Raw genomic sequence first — 17,531 nt, 5'->3', positions numbered from 1 at the left:
ATAAACATTAGTAAGCTTCATCATAATCATCACCACCACCATTATCATAATCTTTTTATCATTATTATAATAAATATCATCATTAGCATTCACTCATTCAGTTTTGCTGTATTGAGACAGGCTGGCTTTGAACTCACTAGGTAGCCCATGCTGGCCTTGAAGTCCTAGTGATCCTCCTGTTTCAGCCTTCTGGGTGCTGGTGTTACAATTGTGGACCATCACACCTGGTTCATCATTCTTGTTTTTACATGATCTTATTTCTAATTCTGTTTTTCTTATGAAAAAACCCCTTAATCTTTGAGAGATGAATTTCACTTTTAAAAGTATACTCTTGGTTTCATATGATTTCTAAGACAGACATGTGCAGGGAATTACAGCACGGCATCTGTCCTTCCATTTTGGGCAGTGTATGTGAGACCCAGCCCTGTGTAAGGTCTGTGGACACAGCAAACGTCAGGAGCATGTGATACCGGAATCCCTGGGTGGGACATTTTTCTGAGCTCAACCACAGAGACCACAAGATCAGTACAGAGGGAGGGCTTTTGGTCCTGGTGGTGTCTTCTTTCTCCGGAGGACCCGAAGAGGAAAGCCTCCATTATTTTGTTAATGTTTTTATTTTTTTGCAATGCATAATAATTACATTCCGTGTATAATCTTGATCATGTTTGTCCCCTTTTCCCCTACTCTCCCCTCTCTTTCCCTTCTCCAGATCCTCTACTCTCTCTCTAAAACGTCTGCCTTCCTGCTTCCTACCATGAATCAGATACAGGTGTTTAGATATCACATGGTTTCTCTTAGATGAGAAGCCCAAAAGACATGAAGGAGATATACAGGATCCTCATTTGTGAGAGCATTGAGGTCAGTTCAGCTCAGGTGTCTCACAGTCTCTCCTATCTTCTCTGTGATCTGTAACTACAGAGATATTTATGGGATTTCAACCCTAGGATAGGGAGTCGTGAATGAGATCACCCTTAGTTTTCAGACAGGACACTGGCCACATGGGGACCCTGATAAGATGAGTTCCTTGATGTGACATTCCTACGCAGAAATGGATGCATTTATGACGTCGTTTGAAGCATAGAGAGGGTTGGTCAGAGCTCTTGTCCTCCTTGGTCATGACTACTGAAGGACACAAGTGATTTGCCATGATTCCTCTGATTGGAACTGTAGCCCTTGGCATCCCTCATGGCCTGGTGACATCTCTGACTCTTGTACAGCATTTGAGCAATTTTCATAATTTTTTTCAACTGACACCTGGTTTCAATTAAGATAATTTAATTCTCTGTGTTTAAGAAAGTATGTAATATTATTCCCCTTTCCTGATGAAGAATCAGTTCCACAGAGGTGAAGCAGCTGTTTTACATTTCTAATGGTAAATGATAATTAATGCTTGAAACAAGACTAGGAATGAGGGCTGTTTAGTCCAAAGCTTTTCCTCTCGGACTTCCAAGCACCTGGCTCTTTCTGAGTTCTTTATATTTCATTACACTCATGGTTTGGATTCTTTCTATACTCCAGATTTGTGAACCTTATCATCCAGTTCCATGATGCAACTTATGCTTACATGACTCAGAATTTTCTGTAACAATTGTTTGATATTCAGAGCCTTCATTTCCTTTGTCCATGTCTAAAATTGAACTGGTAGAATAGTGTACACTAGAAACTAGAAAGGATGGGAAGAGGGCGAATATGGGGCAGTTACAACAATGAGCATCAAAATACAGTTAGGAGGAATAAGTCCTATTGCCCTATGCCTTAGTTCACCACAATTTATTATATATTTTGTAGAAAACTAGAAAAGAGGAGTTTAAAGATTTCCAACACAAAGACATGACAAACATTTAGAGATGGAAGTGCTAATGACCCTGATTGGATCAATAGAATTATATACCTGTGCTGAATTCTCTACCACCTTGTACCCCACAATATACACTATTAATATATGTCAATTAAACAATTTAATACAGACAGGAAAATTGACTATCCCAATTTTAATCACTCATATTGAACAAATCTCTGTAAAACGCTGCTACATAGTGTCATCTAAATACACAAATCACAAGATTTATTTATCATCCCTTTTCATTATTTGACCCCAGAGCTTCTTCATAACTCTCTTTACTTCCTCATTTCTGAGGGTGTAGATTAAAGGGTTCAGCATGGGTGTTATTAGGGTGCAGAACACAGTCACAGCTTTGTCGGTGGGGAAGGAGGTCACGGGTCTTAGGTAGAGATATGAACAAGGCACAAAGAATAAGACGACAACTGTGATATGGGAGGCACAGGTGGACAGGGCTTTGTGGCGCCCAGCAGAGCTGTATGTCCTCAGGGAATGCAGGATGATGACATAGGAAGCAGCCAGCAGAGAAAAAGTGAGCAGACACAGTGAGCCACTGTTGGCAGCGATCAGGGGCCCCAGGGTGCGAGTGTCAGTGCAAGCCAGCTCCAGGAGTGGGACCAGGTCACACATGAAGTGGTCAATGATGTTGGGGCCACAGAACGGTAACTGGACCATAAACAGAACCTGTATCCCGCCGTGAATAAAGCCTAAGAGCACAGCGGCCCCCACCAGGAAGGCACACACGGATCGGCTCATGATGGTCACATAGTGCAAGGGCTTGCAGATGGCCACGTAGCGGTCGTAGGCCATGGCAATGAGCAAGATGATCTCAGCTGCAGCGAAAAAGTGTTCGGCAAAGAGCTGAGCCATGCAGCCCTTGAAGGAGATGGTGCTCTTCTCAGAGATCAAGTCAAAGATCATCTTGGGGGCTATGGAGGAAGAGTAGAAACCATCTATAATGGCCAAATAGGACAGGAAAAAGTACATGGGAGAAGCCAGAGCTGGGCTGACGAAGATGGTGACGGAGATGAGCGTGTTACCTGCCAGTGTGATCACGTAGGTCAGGCCGCACACACTGAATAAGAGCCTCTGCAGCTGTGGATTTTGGGTGAGGCCCAGGAGGATGAATTCTGTTACATTACTCATCCTTCCCATCAGTTAGTGTGGGCTGTGGACATGTGGTCTATCTGAAAGAAAATCATGGTAATTTGGGGCGATGATATGACAAATCCAATAGCAAAATACTTTATCAGCTCAGTAGTCCTGCTTTATGAAATTAAAGGGGTTATACATTTACTCACCTCTGTTCTTTCATAGACACATATAGGAGAACGTAATGAGGGTAGATTGACCCTAATTCATTTTAATGGAATAATGATAGTAACTTACAAGCACCACCAAATTAAGCAAGGTGTTCATAGGAATCAATGCTGATTTGTTGATGCCCAAATTTGGACCCTTGACTTATGAACTCAATTCATTTCCAGGGGCTGGTTGTAACACAAGTTAGTCCACGGAAGGCTCAGCCTCCTCTACACAGCCTTCAAAGTCTCTCTCCTATGTACAGGCAGATCTCAGTCCTTAGAGAGACACCGGCCCAGGATTTCTCAATGAACCCCACACAGGAAAGGGTGTTGTCATGATCCTTCCAGAACTCTTTAAGGGTTAAATCTGTATCTGAGGCCATCTGGAAGCACAGCAGCTGGCATTTGGGTCCTTACTCAAGACTTTGTTCGAAAGCTAAAACTAAAATTCTGGTTGTAACCCAAGTTGTTTGTATGTCAGGCTGTTTGTAACTCGAGGGTCCACCGTATTTTTAATTTTTACTTATCTATTGTCATGAGTATTTATGGGAATGCAAACACAATATTCTTTTACTAATGTCCTCTGTGTATGGCATAGCAAAGTTCCAACTCTTGCTACATGTAAAGCAGCCGTATTGTGTGACCTGACTCCTGTCATATGAATGCACACAGAGATGGGGACAGATCTGCACGTGGACATTTTTCTCTGTGACTGCTAAGGAACTAACTTTATTATAGATCAGAGCCCTAAATACTGTGCCTGGCAGGACAGGACCCTGTTTTCCACGCTCCTCACATCTTACATCTTCAGAAGTGGCTATGTAAATTGTACAGTGTTCCACTAACACTCATACCACTCTATAAATAAAGTCAGCTATGATAAAAAATTTCCTGTTTTGACATAAATTCAGTCAATTAATATTCCGAATTTGTAGTTTTCATTGCTAACAGGTGGAAATATTGAACATGTAAAATTGCAATTTCTGGAATGATCTAGGCATGGATTTTTCAACAATGAATATATGTTGGATTTTTTTCTTTCTCTTCCTCCCCTTTTCTTTTTCATACACAAATCCCTGTCAAAAACCATAACTATACAATTTAAAAAATTCCTGAATACCAAAATTAGCATCACGACTTCTCAGGTTTAATGGGAGTTAGGAAAGTTATCTTTGGTTTTCAGGAAAGCTGAATTTCTGAGTTATTTTCTTTTAATTTATGGCTTATGTAGATGGTGACTATATGATGAAGCATTACTAATGGATTTAATTCACAAATTCTTCCTTCAAAGTAGCAACATGAAAAATCATAAAAAAGGGAAAAATTCAAGCCAGTAGAAACAGAAGGGTCCAGATTCAGTGTATTTAGTGAGATCTGCCTATTAACTACAATGCCTTAAAAATGACTGCAGTCATTCTTAAGAGTATCTGGTTTGTCAAAATTCCAAATAAATGTTTTCTATTAATATTTTCATGTGCTTCTGTCCAAGTTCATTTTTATAGCAAAGCACTAAATTTCAGGTCAGTGCTGTAATACAAATACTACTTCATTACCAAGCAATTGGCTAAAGTTACTGTTCATAAAATTTGATGAAAAAAGGTTTAGTTTTCACTGACCTGGGTCTGGCTGGTGGTGGATTTCTCATTGTTTAGCTTGAATGTGGTCATCACTTTCTCCTCTTCTGGGCTCAGGTAGCACAGCTGAGAGTAGACCTTGTAAACTGAGAAGTGGACCACGGGAAAGATCTTTCTAGACATTTCTGCAGTTCAGCCATTTAGTTTATTTGCTTCTCATTGTAAGTCTTGGTTTACTCAGAATATGAGCTGTTTTAGTCAGGAAATTTTGAAACTTCAGGGAGCTATTTTCTAATCTCTTCGTTTCCTATGAAAGTATCTCCTTGAATGATATTCAATGCAAATAAAAACAATGGGAATAAAGCCAAATTATGACACATTAGGGTGTTCAACTCTAAAATATACAAATGCATAAAATCTGCTTTGTTGGATATTATTTTCTACAGCCAATTTTGCTTCCTATGAACTCATGAACAGTGTGGAGAGATTGAGAATTCTGTACACTCCTAACCCAGTTTCCTCCTTTTCAACTCTATTTCCCTGGAAGCCACTAAGCACAGCAGTGCTGTCTCCCACAGCTTGTTAGCCTGCAGCTCACAGATTCTTCTTCGCAAGGCTTTCTTCAGTGGCTCTGGAGACAGAGTTTACATAGACTTCCGCTGCTGCAGGGTTTGGCAATGCGCTGACCTCGCAGGCTCCCAGGGGATTAGTAACTGGCTCTGCTGAAATCTGTGCCAAGGCAACAGCCAAGGTCTCTCTTTAACTCTTGCTTGGTAGCCACAGGCGCCATCAGTGGTAGTGTGAGAAATGCCATCCAAGCGGAGTTGAAGATATTTCTAGACTGTAGTTTAGGATAAGACTTGAGAAATATAATTTGGAAAACTTTTTTATTTGGTTTCTTTGCTCATCATGACGTTGTTGAACCTGGCCTGGAATATGGGGTGGCTTTAGGCATAGATCAGCATTAGGAGAATAAACTTCTAGAAAACATGGCTGAAAAATGGTGTAGTTTCTCTGAGGAATGGATGTGGCAGCATTAAAGGTTATGTGCCTGATCACTGTGGGGCGTTGAGACATTTTTATTAGTAAGTGACTGAGGGGTTTAGAAGGCAGGATTCCCAGGTGCCAAAGACTGGAAATTTAGAAGTCCTAGAGATAATAAAGTTCTTTCCCGATGATTTCTTAGATGCCACATTCTTAAGGTTAATTCGTGGACATTCATCTTTTCTTCATACTCTGCCGAAACAATGCTGATACTTAGTGTGGGTCCCATGCTTTCCAACGGTAGCTACAGAAGAAATCACGGTCAAAGTTCACCGATAAAGATGACCACAGTGAAGAATGGAAGCACTCTGGAAAGGAGACCCATCTCCTACCTTCTTTCCTGGAGCTTCCAAGGAGAAGAAGACCTGGCTGCAACCTCAAAAGGAATCGGCCTCCATCATTATCAACCTTTACCTTGAACCAAATGGACACATTCCTGATCTCAAGAAAGAGGCAACACAAAGCATTCAGCTCTCTTTTCAACATTCGTAGTTTTTCACCAATCTCATGCATAAATCCTCTTATTATTTGGAAAATGTGGCATACATATGTATATCATACAATATTATTTTAACAATTTTAAGATCAGTGGCATTAAGTACATCCACATTTTAATGCAGTCACCTTTCCATCATCTACAGGCACTTTCCACGTTCCTAGATTGATATTCCCTACTCAGTAAAGAGTTACATGGCAGCTTATCTTTGTTTTTTCAGGCCCTGGCACCCACTAGACTACTTTCTATCTATATGAATTTGACTCTCCTGCTTCTTCCTAGGTGGCAAACTACAACGTGTGTTTCTTTGCCCATGTCATGTTTTTTTTGGTGGTGCTGAGAAATGAATCCCTTGGGCCTTGCACATGCCAACCTATCACTGAGGGTCCCCCAACCTCCTTGTGTCTGTCTTACTCCAGTTCGTGCAGTGAGTGTGTAACATTAGTGTTCTTTGTGGATAACCTCAGTGTACACAAGGTTCATTTGAGTTGGTCCATGTGTCAATGTTCAAGGTTTTTTTTTTTTTGGTACTGGGGATTGAACTCAGGACCTTGCACTTGCAAGGTAGGCACTGGAACCACTGAGCTAAAACCCTGGCCCTCAAGTTGTTTTTTTTTAAAATATTGAGTCAGTCCTAAAAACTCTCCTGTGAAAGAAAAGTCTAGAACAAAATGGCTTTGTAAGTCACCTCTACCAAATATTTAAAGAACTAATAACTCTCAAACTCTTCCAAAAATTCAAAGAGGAGACAATGGTTCAAACTCAGTTTATGGTTGTATCATTACTCTGATACCAAACACACTACAATAAATAAAAAGAAAATCATAGGCTGATATTCGTGATGATCAGAGATGCAAAAATCTTCTGCAAAGTAGTTGCAAGCCTGATCCAACATATGCAAATCAAAAGTATTGTATGTCACATTACCAGACTAGAGGACAAATCCACATGGGTCATCTCAATACATGCAGAAAAAACATTTGATGAAATTTAACAGATTCACAATAGCCAAGATATAGAGTCAATCAAAGTGTCCATCAACTGGGTGACTGGCCAAAGCACATGTTGGGGGCATGTACCTTGGAACACCATTCAGCTGTCTTAAGGACATGGAGTCATTTGCAACAGCATGGATGAATCTGAGGACTTTACTGGAGATGAAGTGAGCCAAAGGAAACCACACATGCATGCTCTCATTATGTGAAATCTAGAAAAGTTTACTGTCATGGCCTTAGAGAGTTGGATGGTGGCTACTAGAAGCTGGGTTAGTTGCAGGTAATATTGGGGGAAATGTTGGTTAAAGGGTACAAGATTATAAGATAAGCTCAACCCATTTATTGTGCAGCATGGTGACTAGAGTTGATGGCAATAGATTACTTTTTTGTACATGCTAATAGCATGGACGTTCAATGTTCTCACCACAAAAATAACTATGTGAGGCAGTGCACGTTCTATTTAGCTAAGTTGAATTATTCCACAAGTACATTCACTTCATAGTTCCGCGTCACACAGGTAGATATAGAAATATACAGTTTTATCTGTACACATAAAGAATAAATTTTCAAAGAATTTATGATTGCCTCTTATTTGAAGAGGATATATTCCAAGACTCCAAGGGATGTCTGAAATCATAGATAGAACCAAACCCCAAATTAAGCTCTTATCCTTCATTGTGGCCATGTCTTTTCTTGAGATACAACAGCCAAAGTTGTATAAACTTCTTTTTCCTTTTTCATAGTTTCATACTCTAATTATCTTTTAAGGCTGAATAATACTGAATTTTATGACTATACCACATTTTATTTGTCAATTTCCCTTGATTTTTTAATAGTAAGAATATATAACATGAGATCTACTCTTCTAACAAATTTGAGTGTGAGTACAGTACTATTAACTATAGACACAACATTGTACAGAAGATTTTTAGAATTTATTCATCCTCCACAACCAAAACTTTGTACCTGTTGAGCAGACCCTCTGAATATTGTCTCCCAAGTTCACTAAAGTAGTTATGTATGACAGAATTTCTTCCTTTTGTAAAACTGCACAGTATTCCATTGTGTGTGAGTGTGTGCGTGCATGTGTGTGTGTGTGTGTGTATATATATATATACACATATATATAGCACATTTTATATATCCATTTGTCTGTAAATGGACACTTATATTTCTCCAAGGGGTAAATCAAATGCAGTGAACACAGTGAGTGCAGATGCTTCCTAGATTTTTCTGACTTCCATGTTTTGGATACTCAGAAGTAGCATTGTGCACCCTAAGTTTGTCCTTAAGTGACCGAGGAACCTCTTTTCTGCTTTCCACAGTAGCGACCCCATTCCTGCCAACAGTGCCCACTGGGGGCCCCCTGGTGCTGGGCAGCTTGAGACGGATTCTCTGTGGGCTGAGCTTGTGTTGGGGCAAGCTCGTGCCTTCAGCTGGTGACACCGTGGGCCTGAGGACCTGGCCTACAGTGCGTCCTGGAGCCCTGGGCCATGGGTGCTGCCCAGTGCTGAGTCTCCCTGTGGTGGGTCTGGTGTTGTGGTCTGAGGCAAATGCCACTTTTCCTCACCCCAGGCAGAGGGTTCCCACTCCCTCTGTGCTTCCTGGAGTGGTGAGAGAGGGGTGAGGTGGGAACTGGAAACTCTGTTCTGTCCTCTTCATGTGTCCTCTTTCCATGACATGCCCCAGTGCTATAAGCTCACACCTGGCTTCTCCAGCTCGTGTAAAGCTGTTCTTGCTCATGCACAGTTGTTCAAATTGATGCTGACGAGGGGGCACAAGCCCTCGAGAGCCCTGTTCTTCCATTGTGCTGTTGTCTGCTTAGGGTCTGGCTATAGTTTTTGATGAAGAAGCCGATGTTTGAGAGAATACTTTTGTTTTGGTTCCTGTTTTCATGAGAAGTAGGAAACATAATCTTCTTATGAGATTAAAACAAAATCAGTGGGATAGAGGTAACAGGGAACTGGGGGAAAATTGGAATGTATGCTTAGGAGTTTATGTGTCTTACACAGTGAGAGAATTTTCCAGTAAGATTTGAAAACCTAGTTCAACTTGTAGTTCAAACTTTTGTTGGCACCGACTAGTTTAACATTTTATAATTTTCTTCAGTATTACCTTACACTTTTAGGTAAAGTGAGAAAGAAAATGATGTATAAATTTATACATTTAAAATTTCACGTGTGTCTTGGGCTAAGTCCTAGTAGGAAAAGGCTTTATTTGGATTTGATTTTGTAAATATTACTATTTACTCATTCTGTGATACTTGAGAATCAAGATAATTACAAAAGTTGCATTATCCTGTTCTTTTCTTAATCCTGGTAAGTCTTTAAAAAGATGAAGTTTAGAAAGATGCTACTGTAGTGAGAATGTGCTATGTCTTTCTGTGGTAAGGAATCCTGAAGTCCTACGGTTTAACACATCATTTTATTTCCTGTTCAGCCAGTAGAGGTTGAGTCCTCGTCCTCCGGGGCACTGTCCCCCATGTGCTGATTCTATAATCCAGGCTGCCGACTCTGTATGGCCCTTCCTTTCCAATGTGTTTTCCACCCTTGCTGCAGCAGTGAAAAGAAAGCTGGGGAATAGCATGCTGGGCCTAAAGGGTCCTCTCTGAATGGGACATGTGTCAATTCTGCAGATGTGGTCCCATCTCTAAGAAGTGGGCTGGAAAATACAGCGGTAGCCCCACATAGATATTTAGTGATCAGCAAATGTATTGGCCACAATTGAGAAAAACTGCTCTTCCAATCGGAATGTTTATGAGTCTGCCAAATAGTAATCTGTATGCAAAATATATTTAACATAAGATGAGGTATGGCTAAGGAGTCATGTGGGTTATTTCAGTGTCTAGGAAGGTAGATTTAAATCGCTAAAATTTGCAGGACTTCTTACCTAGCCCTGATTTAAATCCGTTTTTTCTCTTTTTCTAAATCTGGGTACTTTCTCTTAAAATTGTACTATGTCTACATCCCAAATGAATTTCCATCTCATTGTTCTGCAATTTACTCCTCGAATTTGAATGTGAACAATTTCTGTCTCTATTACTTGGATGTCATGAAGTCTCTTGTGTGTCAGCTACCTTTGCTCTCATCAACTAAGACACAGATGTGTCCAATAAGAGCTGTTTTGGAGGTGAAATGTTGTATGGGGAGCTTTTGACAAAAAAGTTCCTCACCAGATATCTTCCACCTCAGCAATAATGCCCAAGATTGGTCGTATTTTATACCTTCCCTTAGCTTTAGGCAGAGAAAATTTAGAATGAGCAAAATTGGAAGATAAATAGTGTTAATGGAGTTATACATCATTAATTTTGCTGTCAGTCCTTGCTTAGTGACACATATTCCTCAAAACACACTTGTTTTTGGTTGTTCTCTCTCCTTCACTGTAATAAGTCCAATTTGATTTCATTAGTTGAGATTAAAACTGCAATTTTCAGCCAAGTCTTTAGCCATTAATTCTCTCTGTTTAAATAGTGCGATTGCTATAAGTTATGAAATTTATATCTGGAGTTTTGTAGAAAATTATTCTATTGAATACAGAAACATGAATTTTCTACATATGATGACATTTCTACATTGACTAGCAATGTCCTTTGGGTCAATAATTTTGTGTAAATGACAAGAATATTAAAGTCAGAAGAAGCTTTAGTTATCACTTAGTCAAATATTCATCTCTTATGAAAAAAGAATCATTAAAGAAATTTTGGAAAAGAAAGGCAAAAATATACTTAAACTAAAGTATGCTGACTTCAAGGCCATTTTCCTTTCTACTCGTTACATTATTGTTAAAGTGTGGATAGAGTTGTTTTCATGTTCTCTGTTCATATGAATTTCTACCTAAGATTAGACTTTGGCTCCAGAGTTTCTTCATGGCATTTTTCACCTCTTTGTTTCTGAGGGTGTAGATTAAAGGGTTCAACATGGGGGTTACCACAGTATAGAACACAGCCACTGCTTTATCCATTGGGAAGGTGATCATGGGCCGAAAGTACACAAATGTACAGGGTACAAAGAATAGGACGACTACCATGATGTGGGAGGTGCAGGTGGAGAGTGCCTTCCACTGTTCCTCAGTACTTCCAGTCTTCAGGGAGCAGAGGATGAGGACATAGGAGGTGACCAGAACAGCAAAAATGAGCACACACATCAGCCCACTGTTGGCAGCAACAAAGAGTCCAAAGATGTGGGTGTCAGCACAGGAGAGTTTTAGGAGAGGGAAGAGGTCACAGATGAAATGGTCAATGACATTTGGGCCACAGAATGGCACCCAGAGCATGAAAAGCATTTGGATGAGAGCATGAAGCAATCCCCCGGCCCAGGCTGTGGACACCAGGAGGCCACACACTTGCCTGTTCATAGTGGTGGTGTAGTGCAGTGGCCTGCAGATGGCCACGTAGCGGTCGTAGGCCATCACCGTGAGTAGGATAATCTCCACGCCCCCGAAGAAATGTTCTGCAAAGAGCTGAGTCATGCACCCGCTGAAGGAGATGGTTTTCTTTTCAGCCAGTAAGTCAAATATCATTTTGGGGGCCATGGTAGAAGAGCAGCAGCCATCAATGAAAGACAGGAAGGACAGAAAGAAGTACATGGGGGAGCCCAGGGCCGGGCTGCTGGTGATGGTCACAACAATGAGTATGTTGCCTGCCAAGGTGATGGAGTAGATGATCACAAAGATGACAGACAAGAGTTTCTGCACCCCTGGGTTCTGTGTGAGGCCGAGCAGGATGAATTCTGTCACATTGTGCACTTGCTCCATGACTCTGAATGGCACATGGATAAACGATTTATCTGTGAACAACGAAGGTATTAAAATTGTGGCAGATGAGTTTTGAACAAACAGAAGTTCTACCAGGATTTTCTACAACACTGGTGAAATTCCAAGGAGAAAGCTTGACTTAAAAGTTGGGCCCCATTACTAGGCCTATTTCTCTCTCACTCACACACCCTCATCCCAAGCATGGGTTTATGACACGGACTTGCCAGAGACCTCTCCTGCAATGGTATGTGGATAGACATCTCCCGGTAATTGCCAGTGTCTATTTTCCTATAGAGAAATTAGGAATTAACAGAAGAAGGCATGAATCCAAGGTGGTGTATACACTGTCTGTCTCCTTCAGTCACTAGTGCTGAGGAGGCTACAGGGCAGAGTTTATTTTGCTCGTTATTTTGATCTTGTTTCAAGGTGAATGAAAAGCATCTACTGAGGTCAATTTTCAGTTGAGGGTGATGTAATCACATTCCAGCAGGAAGTCAACTCAATGTTTGAGGCTGCAGGAAGATATACCCTGATAGTTAAAATCGTGATCTCATGCTAACCCTAAGTGCATAAGATTACACTCAGATGTCTGTGAGCGAAGCATGTCCTGCAGAGGATCACACAGGCCGTGTGATGCCAGGCGACACCCTAAATTTACTAGAAACCATTTAATTCACTATTTGGACAACTTCTGCCATGTTTAGGTTTCAGGAGCAATTTGCAAATCAAAACCTACTTTAAAAAAGATGATGACTACTTCCTCCTATTTGTGACAGAACAATATTTTTTAAGGTGAAGAAATAAAACCACTATGATTTATTGAATGGAGTGTGTTCTTTAGAGGCATATGCACTATTTTTGCAATTGCTTTTTACTGCTTTTTAGCCACATGATGTTCATACTGGTCTTGGTCTTACTGCTTCTAAATGTTTTTCCAAATAAAATAGAGGATTCATATAACAATAAAATACATACAACAATAGCAGAAGTGAGAAATATCTTATTACATGTATCAAAGTTGGAATCCTAAAGCCAAAACATGTTTTCTCCTATACTCCAAATTCTGGTGAAGGAATACAAATATCATTATTCTCATTCTTGAAATATTTCATTGTTTTCATTGTTTTAATATTAAGAGAGAGAAGAAATGGAATAATACTTAACTGAAGAAGTGAAAAACTAATTATATTCAGAAAAAAGTTGAATATAAAAATAGATGCATTAGGCAATAGATTAGACTTGAAAAATTCAAAAGATTCTTGACATTTAAAAATATAAATAAAATTGATAAATATAAATAAAAAGATATTTTTCAAGGATATTTAAAAGAATAATATATGTATTTCATAAAATATTTTCAAGAATGAGGTAAGCATTTTTCAAAGCTATCTTTTGATTACCTAAGACAAAAGAAAAAATAGTATATATTAAAGACTTCAAATAAAGTATGGATCTTTTCAAAAATTGAAAAAAAAAGTGTCTGATTTTGGGGTAGGGATGGACATTTTATGTGAAAACATAGTGATGTAAGAAACAGGCAACGCACTGGGGATTTAGCTCAGTGGTTGTGCTGCCTGCCTGGCAAGTTCGAGAGAGTTCGATCCCCGGTACCAAAAAAAAAAAGAAGAAACAAGACAGAAATAATATTTGGCACTGCATAAAAATCTGGGATAATCTCAAAAACGTTTACAACAGCTACAAGTATTATAGTTTGGAACAAATTTAAATGTTGATTTACACACTATTATACAAATAAGACAAATTAGTGAAAATAATTCTCACAAATGACATTGTACACCTAAAAATCCTCTATTTCATCAATCATGAAATAAATACAAACTGAAACCAGTGAAGTACTTTTAACTCACCATTTTACAAAGATCTATGACAACTTTGCAATCCAGTGCCAGTGAGTGTATGTCAGCATGAAGTATTCTGAAGTCTGACCTTATATACCAAGGTTTTCTAACTGGCCGTGTCCCCTGGTCCACTATTGCTTATTCTTAGAAATCGGTTCTACTTAAAAATAGGCATATTATTGAGATGGGTTATATTTCAGCATAAATATCTGTGATAGGAAGTAATAAGAACAATTCAAATATCTTTTTAATAAAAAACTGTTAAGTGAATTACACAGTTGTGCACCGTCAGGTAGAGATCAATGTTATTTGCAAGAAAAACTAATGAGATGAAAAGATTCTTTCAATATAATATGAGTGGAAAATATGAAAAATAGAAAATACAATTGTAAACTATCCAAAATGCTTTCTATCCATGGGAAGTATCTAAGAATAGAACATGAAAGACCATCAAGCTCATATTGTTATTGAGTCTGGATCCACAAAATCCTGAGACTGAGTATTCTGATCATTATTCATAAAAATCTGTGATGGTAGGAACACACTATAAATCTAACACACCTGTAAACCAAAGATCCTCACATGGTCTTAAGAAATGAAGCAGGAAGGAAGACAAAGAAGTGCGGCTAGTAGAGGGGTGGACATGATCGAGTTTGTTATGGGTTGTAGGAATATGCTCAAATGAAACCCATTTCCTCCATAGTTAATATGCGCTAGGTTGTACCCACCTGTCCGAATGTGTTTGGGAGCAACAGGACCATTTCATAGCCAATCACTGTACACAGCCCACACGGAGCTAGTGTTCCCTGACCATCACTAGCTGCTGCTTTTCATGGGCATCCAGTTATAGCTTAAGCCTAATATTTCTTTGCCCCATTCAGCAATTTGAAAATGATTGTGAACAGAGATTATTCAAACAAAGCTGAGTTTCTGAGCTGGGATTACTTTGCACTCTAGCTCACACAATTCTATAAGTGTGTGGGACAAGTATCCCAGCTCAGAAAATGAGTTTTCAAAAGACAACCTCAAAACATTAGGTTTCAAAACAAATCTGTGGAGAAAAACAAAATACACTAACAATTGGAGGACATCTCTTCCCAGTGCCTATGCTGATGGTCAGAAATCCCGAGTCTGTCCTTATAAACATATACAGGTGTGCTTTCAGGCAAATATTTAGTGGATGTTATGGAAAGGCAGAGTAGAGGTGCTCTGAATTCTCGGTTCCCCGGGGATTACAATGAGCAGCCCTTGCCAAGATGGAAACCAAATGAATTTTTCCTGTTTTCTCCCTTGGGATCATGATACCAGCTGCATGCTGAAGTCCCCCATTCTTCCTGGCCAATCTATCCATTATTGACACCTGCTATTCTTCCTCTCTGGCCCCGAAGCTCAATGCTGACTCCTTGTATGAGGGCACAGCCATCTCCTACGAGGGCTGCATGGCTCAGCTCTTTGGAGCCCACTTGCTGGGAGGTGTTGAGATCATTCTGCTCACGGCGATGGCCTATGACCGCTACGTGACTATCTGCAGGCCCCTGCACTACACGACCATCATGACCAGGACCCTCTGTGCCATGCTGGTGGCACTGGCTTGGCTGGGGGGCTTCTTGCATTCATTGGTTCAGCTCCTCCTGGCCCTTTGCTTGTCCTTCTGTGGGCCCAATGTGATCAACCACTTTGTCTGTGACTTGTACCCTCTGCTGGAGCTGGCCTGCACTGACACCCACGTCACGGGCCTGCTGGTGGTGGCCAACAGCGATGTGATCTGCCTGTTGAACTTCCAGCTGCTGGCTGCCTCCTATGTTGTCATCCTGTGCTCCTTGAGGTCCTGCAGTGCAGAGGGGAGACGCAAAGCCCTCTCCACCTGCGGGGCCCACTTCACAGTGGTGGCCTTGTTCTTTGTGCTCTGTATATTTATTTACATGCGTCCATCATCTTCTTTATCCATAGACGAGAACAGGGCAGTATTTCATGGCATTCTGACACCTATGGTAAACCCACTCATTTATACCCTGAGAAATGAAGAGGTGAAAAATGCCATGAGAAAGTTCTCCACATGATAAGAAAGTGCAGGTGGACAATGAGTGCCAAAGCAGGGAAAAAAGGAATTTTATTTTGGTAAGGGCAGTAACCAAAGCCTTTTGTGGTACTACGAGATAGGCATCATGTTATTTACCTTTTTATGTGCATCAACTTTAATGGTTTACTTAGACTTTTCAGTTGATTTGCATAATTTTTGTATAAAATAAGGATTTGTGATATGCCTATATCTCCTGAAATTTTATTTCCTATTTTAGATAAACGGAGACTATGTTGTCTGATGTGGTTAATTGATTAATCAAGTTATAATCATTTTCAAGCTCACAGTCAATTATTATTGATTCATCATCCAGATCTGTAATTAGCAAGCCCTGCTGACACCACTAGTCTGAGTGGTCATTACCGAGCCTAACTCAGTCCCTTCACTCACAGCCCACATCACAGGCCACTGTGCTCCTGGCCGGGCTTCTACTCCTCATGCTCTGTGACCTCAGCAGGGCAGCTGCTGCAGCAGGCGAGGGAGCAGCTTGGCCTGGGGACAGGTGCACTTGAGTCTGGATCTCGTCTCCTGAGTCTGCCAGTGACCTGGAGTAAGCGACCCCACACTCTGTGAACTTTTGGTGCTTGTCTGTAAAGGATAGATGGCTTAGATTCACATAAGAGTGAGATAACTCAGCATTTGTGTTTATGTGTCTGGCTTATTTTTCTGAGCACAATGTCCTCCGATTCCATCTATGTTGTGTCAAATGGCAGGATTCCTGCTTTTTTAAAGTACTAACCATGCACCCCAATAAAGCTAGGGGCAAAAGGTAAAGCTAATCTGTGCTTCAAGTTGTTCCTGAGAATGAAATGAGATGATCTCTATAAAGTTTTTAATGCAATTTCTGGCAATAGTAAATATGGTAGGGTTACTATTTCCAGAAATTACTATTGCCAAACTCTAATGTATGTGTACTTGTAACTATATACAATGATATAAAACTATATACAATGATATTCACCATAGAATATTTTTTAATAAAACAAAAACAACCAAAGAGAGGAATGCTTCAATAAAATATGACATAATATTAGATCTGTACAGTAGTTAAAAATTAATTAGATCTCTATATACCAACAGAGAGTAGTCCAAAAAAAATTAATGTTGCAAGAAAAGCCAAATTGAAGAATGATATATCTAGTATGATGACATTAATAGAAAAATCACTAAACACCAATATTATCTCTAGGTGTGTATGTGTGTGTGTTTGCATATGTGAAGGTTATTTTTCAAAAGAGATTGGAAGAATACTATCAAATTCATAATAGTTTTTTTGGTCAAGAGAAATAGGAGAGCAGAGGAGCCTTATTGGCATCGCTTGTGCCCTGGTGACATCCCTGGTGTGTGTACAGTGTTAGAACACTGTTCACAACTCTTTCACTGACCCCCGGTGTCAGTTTAAATAATTCAACCCTATTTTAGGAAGTACATAATGTGGCCTTTTATGATGAGGAATCAGGGAGAGAAGTGAAGCAACTGGTTTACATTTATAATGGTAGGAGTGCTGGAAATTAGATGGGAAGGGGGACTCTAACTTCTGCTTCCATTGTGTGCAGTTTCCTGTCATCGCTATTTTACTGTCAGAGC

At 40.0% G+C, this 17,531-nt stretch overlaps 3 protein-coding genes across 5 annotated transcripts; 1 reads left to right on the top strand and 2 right to left on the bottom strand.

The window, feature by feature from the left end:
• Positions 1-340: 340 nt before the first annotated feature.
• LOC101715840 (olfactory receptor 4C45) lies at positions 341-5,329 on the bottom strand. 3 transcript variants are annotated; one of them, XM_087204848.1, is made up of 3 exons: positions 4,761-5,329; positions 2,881-3,027; positions 341-2,769 (listed from the first exon to the last, which is right to left on the bottom strand). In XM_087204848.1, the coding sequence occupies exons 2-3, from the start codon at positions 2,993-2,995 to the stop codon at positions 2,066-2,068; spliced, it is 819 nt and encodes a 272-aa protein (XP_087060974.1). In that variant the 5' UTR covers positions 2,996-3,027; positions 4,761-5,329; the 3' UTR covers positions 341-2,065. The 3 variants fall into 3 exon arrangements, with proteins under 3 accessions (XP_087060974.1, XP_087060972.1, XP_087060973.1); XM_087204846.1 differs by having other exon boundaries at positions 341-3,027; XM_087204847.1 differs by having other exon boundaries at positions 341-3,023.
• Positions 5,330-11,057: 5,728 nt separating this feature from the next.
• On the bottom strand, positions 11,058-12,005 carry LOC147829583 (olfactory receptor 4C5-like). Its single transcript, XM_087204852.1, has one exon. The coding sequence runs from the start codon at positions 12,003-12,005 to the stop codon at positions 11,058-11,060; it is 948 nt and encodes a 315-aa protein (XP_087060978.1).
• Positions 12,006-12,020: 15 nt separating this feature from the next.
• LOC147829582 (olfactory receptor 4C3-like) lies at positions 12,021-15,924 on the top strand. Its single transcript, XM_087204851.1, has 2 exons — positions 12,021-12,052; positions 15,186-15,924. Exons 1-2 carry the CDS (start codon positions 12,021-12,023, stop codon positions 15,922-15,924), a joined length of 771 nt encoding a protein of 256 aa, XP_087060977.1.
• Positions 15,925-17,531: the final 1,607 nt, after the last annotated feature.

This window comes from Heterocephalus glaber, unplaced genomic scaffold (assembly GCF_053883595.1).
Source record: "Heterocephalus glaber isolate CG9 unplaced genomic scaffold, H.glaber_assembly_v1.0 deba00000592, whole genome shotgun sequence".
NCBI lineage: Eukaryota > Metazoa > Chordata > Mammalia > Rodentia > Bathyergidae > Heterocephalus > Heterocephalus glaber.
The sequence above is the reverse complement of the archived record's forward strand: the minus strand, read 5'-3'. Positions and strand labels throughout refer to the sequence as shown.